This window comes from Balaenoptera physalus (assembly GCF_965194825.1).
Source record: "Balaenoptera physalus genome assembly, chromosome: 10".
In the NCBI taxonomy this organism is placed as follows: domain Eukaryota; kingdom Metazoa; phylum Chordata; class Mammalia; order Artiodactyla; family Balaenopteridae; genus Balaenoptera; species Balaenoptera physalus.
In genome coordinates, this window is record NC_138889.1 from 44020042 (window position 1) to 44033724 (window position 13683).

At 39.3% G+C, this 13683-nt stretch overlaps 1 protein-coding gene across 7 annotated transcripts in view; it reads right to left on the reverse strand.

Moving 5' to 3' along the window:
• FAT3 (FAT atypical cadherin 3) overlaps nt 1–13683 on the reverse strand; it is a 717656-nt gene that overhangs the window by 140032 nt on the left and 563941 nt on the right. For all 7 annotated transcript variants that reach the window (XM_082409857.1, XM_082409858.1, XM_082409852.1 and 4 more), the window contains one exon: nt 7097–7236. In XM_082409857.1, coding sequence (XP_082265983.1) covers nt 7097–7236 — 140 coding nt within the window. The remainder of the gene's footprint in view (nt 1–7096; nt 7237–13683) is intronic.

A 13683-nucleotide genomic window follows, 5' to 3' on the forward strand; every position in this document is an offset into this window, starting at 1 on the left:
TTGAATTTTGTCAAAAGCTTTTTCTGCATCTATTGAGAAGATCATATGGTTTTTCTTCTTCAATTTGTTATTATGGTGTATCACATTGATTGATTTGCGTATATTGAAGAATCCTTGCATCCCTGGGATAAATCCCACTTGATCATGGTGTATGATCCTTTTAATGTGTTGTTGGATTCTGTTTGCTAGTATTTTGTTGAGGATTTTTGCATCTATATTCATCAGTGATATTGGTCTGTAATTTTCTTTTTTTGTAGTATCTTTGTCTGGTTTTGTTATCTGGGTGATGGTGGCCTCATAGAATGAGTTTGGGAGTGTTCCTTCCTCTGCAACTTTTTGGAAGAGTTTGAGAAGGATGGGTGTTAGCTCTTCTCTAAATGTTTGATAGAATTCACCTGTGAAGCAATCTGGTCCTGGACTTTTGTTTGTTGGAAGATTTTTAATCACAGTTTCAATTTCATTACTTGTGATTGGTCTGTTCATATTTTCTGTTTCTTCCTGGTTCAGTCTTGGAAGGTTATACCTTCCAAAGAATTTGTCCATTTCTTCCAGGTTGTCCATTTTATTGGCATAGGGTTGCTTGTAGTAGTCTCTTAGGATGCCTTGTATTTCTGCAGTGTCTGTTTTAACTTCTCCTTTTTCATTTCTAATTTTATTGATTTGAGTCCTCTTCCTCTTTTTCTTGATAAGTCTGGCTAATGGTTTATCAATTTTGTTTATCTTCTCAAAGAACCAACTTTTAGTTTTGTTGATCTTTGCTATTGTTTTCTTTGTTTCTATTTCCTTTATTTCTGCTCTGATCTTTATGATTTCTTTCCTTCTGCTACCTTTGGGCTTTGTTTGTTCTTCTTTATCTAGTTCCTTTTGGTGTAAGGTTAGATTGTTTATTTGAGATTTTTCTTGTTTCTTGAGGTAGGCTTGTATAGCTATAAACTTCCCTCTTAGAACTGCTTTGGCTGCATCCCATAGGTTTTGGATCGTTGTGTTTTCATTATCATTTGTCTCTGGGTATTTTTTTATTTCCTCTTTGATTTTTTTCAGTGATCTCTTGGTTATTTAGTAACGTATTGTTTAGCCTCCATGTGTTTGTGTTTTTTACATGTAATTGATTTCTAATCTCATAGCGTTGTGGTCAGAAAAGATGCTTGGTATGATTTCAATTTTCTTAAATTTAATGAGGCTTGATTTGTGACCCAAGATATGATCTATCCTGGAGAATGTTCCATGCACACTTGAGAAGAAAGTGTAATCTTCTGTTTTTGGATGGAATGTCCTATAAATATCAATTAAATCTATCTGGTCTATTGTGTCATTTAAAGCTTGTGTTTCCTTATTAATTTTCTGTTTGGATGATCTGTCCATTGGTGTAAGTGAGGTGTTAAAGTCCCCCACTATTATTGTGTTACTGTCGATTTCCTCTTTTATAGCTGTTAGCAGTTGCCTTATGTATTGAGGAGCTCCTATGTTGGGTGCATAAATATTTATAATTGTTATATCTTCTTCTGGGATTGATTCCTTGATCATTATGTAGTGTCCTTCCTTGTCTCTTGTAACATTCTTTATTTTAAAGTCTATTTTATCTGATATGAGTATTGCTACTCCAGCTTTCTTTTGATTTCCATTTACATGGAATATCTTTTTCCATCCCCTCACTTTCAGTCTGAATGTGTCCCTAGGTCTGAAGTGGGTATCTTGTAGACAGCATATATATGGGTCTTGTTTTTGTATCCATTCAGCAAGCCTGTGTCTTTTGGTTGGAGCATTAATCCATTCATGTTTATGGTAATTATCGATATGTATGTTCCTATTACTATTTTCTTAGTTATTTTGGGTTTGTTTTTGTAGGTCCTTTTCTTCTTTTGTGTTTCTCACTTAGAGAAGTTCCTTTAGCATTTGTTGTAGAGCTGGCTTGGTGGTGTTGAATTCTCTTAGCTTTTGCTTGTCTGTAAAGCTTTTGATTTCTCCGTTGAATCTGAATGATATCTTTGCCAGGTAGAGTAATTTTGTTTGTAGGTTCTTCCCTTTCATCACTTTAAGTATATCATGCCACTCCCTTCTGGATTGTAGAGTTTCTGCTGAGAAATCAGCTGTTAACCTTATGGGAGTTCCCTTGTATATTATTTGTCATTTTTCCCTTGCTGCTTTCAATAATTTTTCTTTTTCTTTAATTTTTGCCGATTTGATTACTATGTGTCTCAGCATGTTTCTCCTTGGGTTTATCCTATATGGGACTCTCTGCACTTCCTGGACTTGGGTGGCTATTTCCTTTCCCATGTTAGGGAAGTTTTCGACTATAATCTCTTCAAATATTTTCTCTGGTCCTTTCTCTCTCTCTTCTCCTTCTGGGACCCCTATAATGCGAATGTTGTTGCGTTTAATGTTGTCCCAGAGGTCTCTTAGGCTGTCTTCATTTCTTTTCATTCTTTTTTCTTTATTCTGTTCCGCAGCAGTGAATTCCACCATTCTGTCTTCCAGGTCACGTATCCGTTCTTCTGCCTCAGTTATTCTGCTATTGATTCCTTCTAGTGTATTTTTCATTTCAGTTATTGTGTTGTTCATCTCTGTTTGTTTGTTCTTTAATTCTTCTAGATCTTTGTTTAACATTTCTTGCATCTTCTCTACCTTTGCCTCCATCCTTTTTCCGAGGTCCTGGATCATCCTCATTATCATTATTCTGAGTTCTTTTTCTGGAAGGTTTCCTATATCCACTTCATTTAGTTTATTTTCTGGGGTTTTATCTTGTTCCTTCCTCTGGTACATAGCCCTCTGCCTTTTCATCTTGTCTATCTTTCTGTGAATGTGGTTTTTGTTCCACAGGCTGCAGGATTGTAGTTCTTCTTGCTTCTGCTGTCTGCTCTCTGGTGGATGAGGTTATCTAAGAGGCTTGTGCAAGTTTCCTGATGGGTGGGACTGGTGGTGCGTAGAGCTGGCTGTTGCTTTGGTGGGCAGAGCTCAGTAAAACTTTAATCCACTTGTCTGCTGGTGGGTGGGGCTGGGTTCCCTCCCTGTTGGTTGTTTGGCCTGAGGCGACCCAACACTGGAGCCTACCTGGGCTCTTTGGTGGGCCTAATGGCAGACTCTGGGATGGCTCACGCCAAGGAGTACTTCCCAGAACTTCTGCTGCCAGTTTCCTTGTCCTCATGGTGAGACACAGCCACCCCCTGCCTCTGCAGAAGACCCGCCAGCACTAGCAGGTAGGTCTGGTTCAGTCTCCTATGGGGTCACTGCTCCTTCCCCTGGGCCCTGATGTGCACACTACTTTGTGTGTGCCCTCCAAGAGTGGAGTCTCTTGTTCCCCCTGTCCTGTCGAAGTCGTGCAATCAAATCCCACTACCCTTCAAAGTCTGATTCTCTAGGAATTCCTCCTCCCGTTGCCGGACCCCCCAGATCGGGAAGCCTGACGTGGGGCTCAGAACCTTCACTCCAGTGGGTGGACTTCTGTGGTATAAGTGTTCTCCAGTTGGTGAGTCACCCACTTAGCAGTTATGGGATTTGATTTTATTGTGTTTGCGCCCCTCCTACCATCTCACTGTGGCTTCTCCTGTGTCTTTGGATGTGGGGTATCTTTTTTGGTGAGTTCCAGTGTCTTCCTGTCGATTATTGTTCAGCAGTTAGCTGTGATTCTGGTGTTCTTGCAAGAGGGAGTGAGAGCACGTCCTTCTACTCTGCCATTTTGAACCAATCTCCCTTGCTATTATTCTGTATATGTAAACTCATGTAATCCTCACAGCACCTCTAATGATGTAGGTACTGGTACCCCCATTTCATAGATGAAGGGACTATGGTGCAGAGAAATTGTGACCTGCACTGGTTGGAGGTGACTCAGTTAGTAAATAGCAGAGTTAGGATTAGGACATGGATTTATCCCTACAGAGCCCAGTTTGTCAAATACTATGCTATTTATATAAAGCACAATAATATCCTACATAAAATCAACAACTCTTTTATACTGAGGCCCTTGTCCAGGAGGTTTTTGTAAAGAGGATGCTTTGTTCTTGCATTTAGTACATATGCATCTTTATAACCTGAAGTCCACAGAACCTTTTTACATCCTGTACTCATGCTAGAGAATCTCAGAGAGGAAAAGGATGTTTATTCGTCACCAGATATTGTAGCTCTGAGGCACAAGAATTCTGGGAGAACAGGCCAAAACTGAACATGAAGGAAGGGTTTGCTGTAGACACAGAGGTCCCTGAGGCTGTGATTTATTTGACATTTGTGAAGTGAAATTCAACAGGTTGTTTACGGCTGATTTGAAGCCCATGTCATACCATGTTTTATGGTTCCAAATGAACAAAGTAGAGAAAAGTTCCCCAAAGTAAACTGAACAGGTGTTTTGGGGGCTACAGGACATTTCAGTTATATGGTGAAGAATCTCCATTTGATGGTAAATCATTAAGTTTCCTCAGGTCATGGGTTGGAGTGTGCTTTAGTGGCTTCTAACAGAAACCTAGAATGCCTTTCCTTTCCCCAAATATCCTTTTTGTAAAAATGTCCTTGACACTGAGGGCTTTGACTAATTCAGAAATTGCTCCTGTCAGCGCTGCCAGAGGAGCCATGGCAAATGTGAGCAGAGGCCTGGATTGGCAGAGGCTGGTGGATCTTCAGGCTCAAATACAGCCAGATAGACAGAATATTGGTTTTCTGATGGTAATAATGATGGCACACAAATTTATGTTTTGGAAACTGTTAGTTCTCACTTCTTGAGAAGGTCATGGCCCTGGAGACACAGGGTAACTTGGAAGCTTTTGACAAGAAAATCTCTTGATATCCTAATTTATTAACCTATTGAGCTTGGGCTTGCCAAAGGGAACCTCCAAGTTCACCCCAATTCTCTAATTCCTGAACGGTTCTAGAGACAAGTCTAACTGTACACTAGTCTGAAGTAAGATCAGCAAAGGCAGGATGTGAACAATGTGTACATTCAAAGTCTTGTAATACATGCTTCCATATTAATTTTTTTAAAGTGGGTGCACGTCAGTTATCTGGGTTTAAAACTCTGAACCACTGTGACTTCAGGCATGTAGTACAGTTCCCTGCACATGGTATGAACTCAAGAAATATTTGTAGAAAAGATGCTGTTGAATGATTTATCATCTGGTCCTAATGAAATTCTAAAATAAAAGTTTCATAGATAATTTTTTTGGTTAACATTTATCAGTTGTGTGCTTTGGAGATCCAGCATACCTGCCATTCAGACCCTATTGAAAATGTAATATCTACTATCCATTAATTCATTCTAAAATATTTAATATGTATCTATAACATTCTGGGCACAATGAATCACCATTTAATTCAACTGTTATGAAACGCTGGAGAAAAGTAAGTAATGAATAGGGTTCCATGCTTTTATTTGTATTTTGTTCAAATACATCCTATGTTTCTAAGTGGTGCTAAAAAGTTGAAGTTGGATATGCTAAGACACGGCTAATTTTAAAAGTCTAATTTAAATTCCCATTTAAAATGAATTAGCACTAAAGACTTAGCAATGCTACAAGTGGGTTGTTTTGTATTAGTCTTTAGATTGTGTGATTCATGCAGGATCTCAATCTTGGGGTCCTTTCCAGGTATCTCTATCTTTTGAAGATACTCTGAAGCAGCCTGGATTTAGGTAGGGTGACCATACAATTTACTGTCTCAACTGGGGCAACTTTGAGCGTGATAATTACACCAGTGCAATAAGTATAAATGGGATTCTCTCAGGCAAATAGGGTCGTATATTCATACTAGGAAAGGACATGGGTTGAAAGATCGGGAGTTGATACACACCGGCTGACTTATCAAGTGCATGTCACGTCCCCTTTCTGGGTTTCAGTTTATTTGAATGAAAAGTAAAAGGGCTGTACTAAAACCAACGCTACTGTTTCCTTCAAACTCTGTCACTTTATGCTTACAAACAGCCTCAAAGGAAAGAGTCTCATCATGTTTTTGAAACAGCTTCAAACTGAGAGACAGCTGGATAGACAAACACATAAAACCCTCGTCCTCTCTCCTTTTAAAAACCACACTGTTACAAAAGCTTACATGATATTTTAAATAAATCAACACTTGCTTACTTTAGGGTTGGTAAACATTTCATCTTCAATACCTGAAGCATTGTGTTGAGAAGGATTCTGAGGTCACATCTGCGCTCAGCAGGAAAAAAACCAAAACAAACAAACAAACAAAGACCCTTGATCGATTAGTGATGGTTTCTGGGGCCATGGGAACAGAAGAGGGAGGCAAGGAGGGTGGGAAGGGTTAGGGGCTATGTGTGTGTGCCAGTCCTCTGCCATAACTGGCTTAAGGTCTCTGGTGCTAAAATATAAAACAAACAACAAAAATCTCATATGTAGGGTAAAACTGCTCCATATTGATATCTAACATTGTATTAGTCTCACCCAGAGATTTTTTCTCCTCTTCTTTGTTCTCAGCGCCCTTTCATGAACACTCAAGTAGCAGAGTAGAAGTGATGGTCCTCAACCCTGGCTGCATGTTAGAATCACATAGGAACTCTGGGGATGGGGCCCAAGCTTTATTGGTTTTAACACCCTCCACAACCAGGGGGTTTTACTGTGCAGCCAGGATGAAGAACCACTGGCACAGGGGCTGGAACGGGAGATGGGAGTCAGGACACCCAGCTCTCTTGTTCTTTATTAAGGCTGTGTGACCTTGGATATATTACTTAGATTATCTTAGTTTGTAAAATGAATTTGGACTCAGGCATTCTCTAGCTTTAACTTTCTGTAACTAAAGCATGAGGAGGTGAAGAATATCATGGTGTGTTAACTCAGACACTGCAGACGTCCTTCTCTTTGTAAATTCAAGGAAAGCTGACTTTGTTGTCAAAAAGATAAATCTTACAGGAAATGATAGGGAAACAAATACACATCACTCTTCCATGCATGAATAATCATAATTTCTGGAAAGAGGCAGCTAAGTTATGTAATATTGTTGATAGAATCCTTTGTCTAAGATGTTCTTGCAAATGCTTTCTTTTAAACGCTAAAAATCCATGGACATAATTTACTACTTTCAACACATATTTTAATTGCTTGCACCTCTGACTTTAGCAGATTTCTCGGCATTCCCACTATTTAGTAATTTGACATCTTACCTGAGTGACAGCAACATTTGTCCCATCGGTGACTTCCACACTCATATTATAGATGGACCTCTGCTCTGCATCCAAAGGTTTTGCAATGACAATGGTCCCAACGCCCTTCTCTGCATCAAAAGAGCTGTCAAAATTGCCCCCTGACGAGTTCACAAAAACAACATGAAATTAGCATATCCGAAAAGTTATTACACATATTGAAGCATACAGCTTTAAAGGGAGATCTTATATAGAAACGTTTTTTGACAGGCATCCCTATGGCTCAATTTTGTACATCTTAAATGGGACCCTTTCTGTTTTTTAACTTAACTCATATTTCAAAACACAGCCTCTACAATGCATAACAAATGTCACAAAAAAGAATGTATTGCAAAAATCCCCTCAGCACTAATGTTATAGCAGTGAAGCATAAACTGACTCCATAAAATATTTAGAAAGCTAAAGTCCCTTCAACCCCTTGTGGCTTCTGGGCTAGGAATTTGTAGATCCTTTGCTTTTCCAAAGTATTGATAGATTAAATTCTAGGTAAACAAACAGTCCAATTATTATTAACAAAAATGAGTAGACACTCTGAAATCCATTCCAGGATTGATGGTAAACATGTGGTTGGTAGAGTTCAGATTCCCTCAATTAGATGTCAGAAATAAAGTTATAAATACTAGAAAATAAGAAAAAGCAATAAAATTGAATTTCATATTAAAAATTCTCTCTCTGTAAGTTGGGATATTTATAGAAATATATTTTTGCCATCTTGACAGTGTGAATTATCTTTCTCCCCCCAAAATAGAAAGTTTATGGGAGATTTACAAAATGAAATCTGGAAAGAAGAAGATGAAAACATCAGCTATGGAACATCAAGTGATAAAATAATCAATAGAAAAGTTTAGAAAACTTTACTTTTCTCCCCCTGGACTAGGTGTAATCCATAATCTGTGACTAATGTGCCTAAGACAGCATAGCCTTTGTTGAAATTACTGTAGGTGTTTCCATCTCTGTGAACCAAAGTGTAGTTTATGATCTTTTTCAAAATGAAAGATTTTTTTTTTAAGGGGAGAGAAGATATTGGTATAAGTGCTGGAACGATTTTAATTAAGTATCAGTATATGTTCACAAGCTCTATTTACTTTAGCCTGAAATTTCATCATGTCCACAAATTTTGTTCTTGGACAGTAATTTTATTTAACTACAGCACATAGGGCAATGCATTTACTGAATTTCATATTTTAGAAAAGAAATCTTGGCTTCTCTTTTTTGCATTTAATTTTGATGATCAGTCAACAATATTATATACAATTTCTATGATATTAGAATTAGAAATGGGCAGATGAGTTAAAGGAAAAGAGAATTTTACCTGAATTGCTAGAATCTGATGTATAATGACATGAAATAAATAATACAGTGTACTTAAAAAAAACCTGGTCATACATATGACCAGGTTTTTCAGATACTTATTGAGTGTAGCTGTCATATATACTTGAGATTATTTAATTGCTAGAGAGAACATAATTGCCCTTGACATTTAATTAAAGTTATGGAGATATGGGTGTACCAGAGAATTGCTTGGAGATGATATATTTTTCAAAAATTTCATCTCAAAAAGAAACTCATCTTCCACTTAATATCTTTAATTGATTTACTGAGAAATACTAAATGTTAACTCCAAAAAATGTCTTTTGAAGAACAGGATAAAGAGAAAGGGGAGGAAATCTAGGCTGAAAGGGAAGTAAGCCTTAGGTCACCATGCCTATTCCAAAGGGAATGTTTCATGTTGATAACCACATGAAATGAAATGTACGACTGATTCCAGTGTCTTGAATAACTGTCCTAATGAGCAAAGAAAAATCATTTGCTATCAAGTGGTATATTATGAAAAAAAAACCTCTGCCATGGAAACTTTCAAAGAAAAGACATAAAATTGCCTCAGACTGTGTAGAAGGAAAGATGGGAAAGCAACTTCTCAAGCCATTTCTAGTGGGTATTAAATCATATTTTAAATCACATTTAAAATCATCTTTAGAATGTCTTCCTAATCAAGATTTTTACTTTCTTAAATTTGAGTACTATGATTTTTGGCGGGGGTGGGGTGGGGTGGAGGATGGTCAATTATTTTGGAAGGTGAAAATTTGTAGGTCAAAGTAAAATAGAAACTACACGAACTATAAGCCTTTGATTTGCTTCAGTTTAAAGACAAATAAAAATGAAATTTAGAGAACATACAAGCAAAGATTTCCAGTTTCAGTTACTGTTCCAGTGGGGCAATTCTATTTCCTCTCCCTCATTGCCCTAGGCTCACATTTTCCTCGGGGCCCTCCCTATACAGAAATATATCAGCGTTTCATGTGCTTAGTGGCATAAAATTTACATATTTTACATATGGCATATAGATTGTGCACTTTCTTATTAGTCATTTTTTGTATCAAAAAACATTTTTGGCTACTTTTATGGTGGTTTTTTAAATTTTTATTTTATTTTGGAGTATAGTTGATTAACAATGTGTGTTAGTTTCAGGTGTATAGCAAAGTGATTCAGTTATACATATACATGTATCTATTCTTTTTCAAATTCTTATCCCATTTAGGTTATTAGAGAATACTGGGCAGAGCACAGGGAACTCTCCTCAATATGGTAGTGATTTTTTACAGTTTTCTCTCTTCCTGCATGTGTGTTTATGTGTGTGTGTGTGTGTATCTCCCCCATTCACCTTTATTGTTTCAAATACTCTAGACCAGAAAAGTTGAAAGGAGCAGGGGAGATAGACAAAGAGAAAGCAGATCAAGGTGAGCTTGACAAAGAAAGCCTGTGAGTGTCTTTCCATCCATCAGTAAGGCTAGCAGCCTCTGATACTCACTTCTAGGGCTTTAGCTCTTAGTTAAACCAAGATTTCATGTAAAACCAGGTTCCCCAAATCTTCCCTGAGTTTTAAAATGAATTTCTGACAAGGGATACAGAATCTAGACCAGCAGTTCACCATCAACCCTCCCGCAATTTCATAACCTACCACTTAAGCCTCCCATTTCATGAACGACTCCGTCTCTCTCCCCCAGGCCTCATTTCTCAGGCTCCCTTTTAGCCTGAAAGGTGATTTCATTTTGTAGGAACCCATGTCCAATTCATCTGGGGTGAGAATATTAAATGGAAGGAGTCTGCTTTCACTAGCAGCATTCTGTTTAAAGAAGATGTGCTTCCTCAGAGCCAGTAACAACATGCAAAGCCAGAGTGTGCTGGGGCAGCAGCGCTGGGCTAAAACAAAGGGTGGGGAGGAGGGAGGACACTGCCGAGCTGGTCTGATTTCAACAAAGTGGGGAATTAAGAGAAGTCACAGCCTGAGCGTTGCTGCAGGGGTGTGAGGCAGAGATGGTTAAAAGCGAGGTTGTGAACAGCCCACATAACAGAGAATTCACGTCAGGGACATTTCTCTTTGACCATTTTCGGTCAAGACGGGTGTTAAGGAGTAAACAAAGAGCACGAGAGGCGTGTTGGATTTCTATTGGATTCTAAAGTTAAACATTGCAAGTCGGAGTGTCCCAAAAAGCTTTAAAAATGGGACAGGAATGAAAATACTTTGAGCCAGCAGCTACTGCTGGAATGTACCAGGCAGCAGGGTGTTGGGCCATGATTTAGTTAAGCTTTTCTTTAAAGAATCACCATCTCTCCATAATGAGATCCAATGCTGACTATCTCACAGCTTTCCCTCTAGAGAAGCTTCCGGGCCCCTCCCCTAGCTACGATTCCAATCCACTCTACCTGCGATGGTAAAAATACCAACCAAAATCTAGTAGTCACCAAGGGAGACGAGCTATGGGAGAAGCTTCCAAAACACTGAGCCGCTGCATCTCAATGAATTAAGGGAGTTGTTCGCAAGCTGCTCATTCAAGTTCAGCATGTACACCTAACTTAAGGAAAAATGCTAAACACCATTTCTAAGGTTTGATCATGAATAATTTTCTGCCTTGGAATGAAGCAAGCACAGTACGGGGCTAAAACGGATATTTACACGGAAGGCAGGAGATGCAGGCTGGAGGTGGGAAACAGTGGTAGGAAGGAAAATCCTGTCTAGAATCTGGTTTAAAATTCATTTTCTTACAAACGATAATAGCCGAAGCTGTTTTAGGCTTTTTATTATTTTCCTAAAGTCTCTTCAGGTGTGTTCCTATGGACCACATTGTTGCTACGGAGAAAAGAGGCACGTTTGGGATCCAATTAGAAGAAATGATGTCAATTGATGACTCTGAGCAAGCGTCATCCTGATGGAGGAAGAGCTGTATTAAAAATGGGACACAGACATAGCTTCTCTTGGGAGGGGTTGGGGAGAGTTTTGCGATAAAGAAATCTGGCCATGAGGTTAGAGAAGACCCCGAGAGATGATGTGCTAGTCAGGGTGCCATCAAAGACTTTAACTTGCCTATTTGACGGAACCCTATTAAGAGATGGCTCCATTAGGGACAAGGTTCTAGAAGGACAGGTATAAGCTTATGAGACAGAAGCAGTCAAGAACCCAAACTCCGCAGGAACCTATGACAAACTAAGGGCCCAGGCAGTCCTTCTGTATCCGCAACACAGAAATGTATTTCTGCTAGAGCTGGACCCATGTGTTACCTTGTACCATCAGAGGATTATTTTCAAAGAACAGCCTTTCTGTTCTCTACATATTGGGTGAGGCAAATAAACAGAGACATTGTAAGTGCTTACTGTCTACAAGGAAAACAGTTTTTCTAGTCTAAGTCAGGGGAAAGCTAGAAAAGTGGGTGGTAGCATCCCCCAACAAACTGGAGGTAAAGAGGAATTGTCTGAAGTGTGTAATAACGGTGATCTTTACAATACAAATATTTGCCCGTGGGATAAGGATACAGGGACCAGATTGCACGCACATTAGAGAGTATGTAAATCAAGATGCTGCTGAGTTGAAATCATAGTTTCCTGAGAAGTGTGAAGATATGTGATAAAGCCACAAAGGATTGTGAGTTAGTTTTGCTCCCTTCATTTTCTTTCCCTTTTAACACAGGGAAGGAACATGCTGTGCATTGGGCTGTTTAACCACAGAACAGCTGAACTTTATAATGTTTCCTTTTAATTATAGCTTTCTTAACTCGGTTACAAGTGGGCTTCTGTTTCTGGAAGCTGAGGAAAGTCCAGCTCCGTAACATTGTAAGCAGTGGTCTCTTTGGAGGCACAAGAAAGTATCTGGCAGGTCCTTGTTGGTGGGGTCCGGACTTGGGAATGAAATCTTGCTCTCGACATGGTTTTTGTGAATTCATATCACGGTGGGAGGAAAAGAAATGCAGTTAAACAAGATTCGGGCAGATTTCGAAATATGGAAATGAGGAGACAATACTCTCAGGGGAAAAGGCATGCTGGAACACTAGTTCTGCTGATTTAATGAGAATTCATTAGTTATAGCATTTGTAAGCTGTAACTGTTAGGCCGGGAGGTGGTATTGTCTGTAACCGTTAAGTGTCTGTATAGGTGTCTATCCAGCTATAGTACACTGCTATGTTTCTTAAGTACTGAGAAGCACTTTCCCTCTCTCTCCTCTATGTTAGCCTGGCCAGGGAAGATGTTTAGGTAAGGAGGAAGGGAAGGGACAGAGGAGAGTTTCAGTGGCCAGGGATAAACAAGCAAGAAAGCTTGAAAGTAAGAATGAAACATCTGAATATGATAAAGGAAACAATAGGTTTTTAGAGAAGGGGAAAGGTGTTGTCAGCAGGTTGGAAAAAATATGACTCTCTGAGATGAGAAAGGATTTTCAGAAGGGGGATTTGGTGGAAGGAGGGCCATATCCATTCTGAGTGCAGCCAGCACCTGGGGAAAAGTTTGTAGTTTTGCCGTGAAATAAAGAGTTGACATTTCAATATGTTGGCTGGATGCGGGGATGGAAATAAAATCATGTTCTGTTTGAGCATCTGGCCCAGTAAGTTCAACTTGCAGGAGGAGCTTGACTAGATGTTACGAGATATACAGTGAAATCTGCGATGGAAGTATCTAGACTAGAGGAACAACCTGGTAGGTCTTCATTAAGAGAAGTACTTGTGTACTAAAACTGAGAGGATTCTATAAAAAGAGTATAGATTTAGGAATAAAGATGGAGAAACATGAAAACGGATGCCATGTCTTTGATCATGATTCCTGGATACGGATTTGAAGCAGCCTAAAGGGACTTCCTTCCAGTGAGGACTCTCATCTGTCAACTGACCGTCTCTTCTTGGATCAGTCCTCGTTTGGTCAAGGGTGCTGTGTTGCTCAGGCTGGGAATACAGTGGAAGGTCACACTGACTCCGCATGGGTCTCAGGAGGCATCAGTAGTGTTAACACATGGGCTGCCTGCGGCGTCTCCATCGGTCACCATTGTTTATTCCACTCCCCGTGGATGGACATCAAAAGAAGCATTGGCAGGAGGAAGGAATCAGGAGGCAAAGACCTTGACCTTAAGGGTTAACACTGAAGCTAGGATAAACACAAATGAAAATGTACACTAGCACTAATAATGCTGGCATGGAATTCGTGCAAGTAAGGTTACATAGAGCACCACTAGGCATGCTTACCTATACACACCATACACACACATGCAGGGACGCTGAGGAATTGCAAAA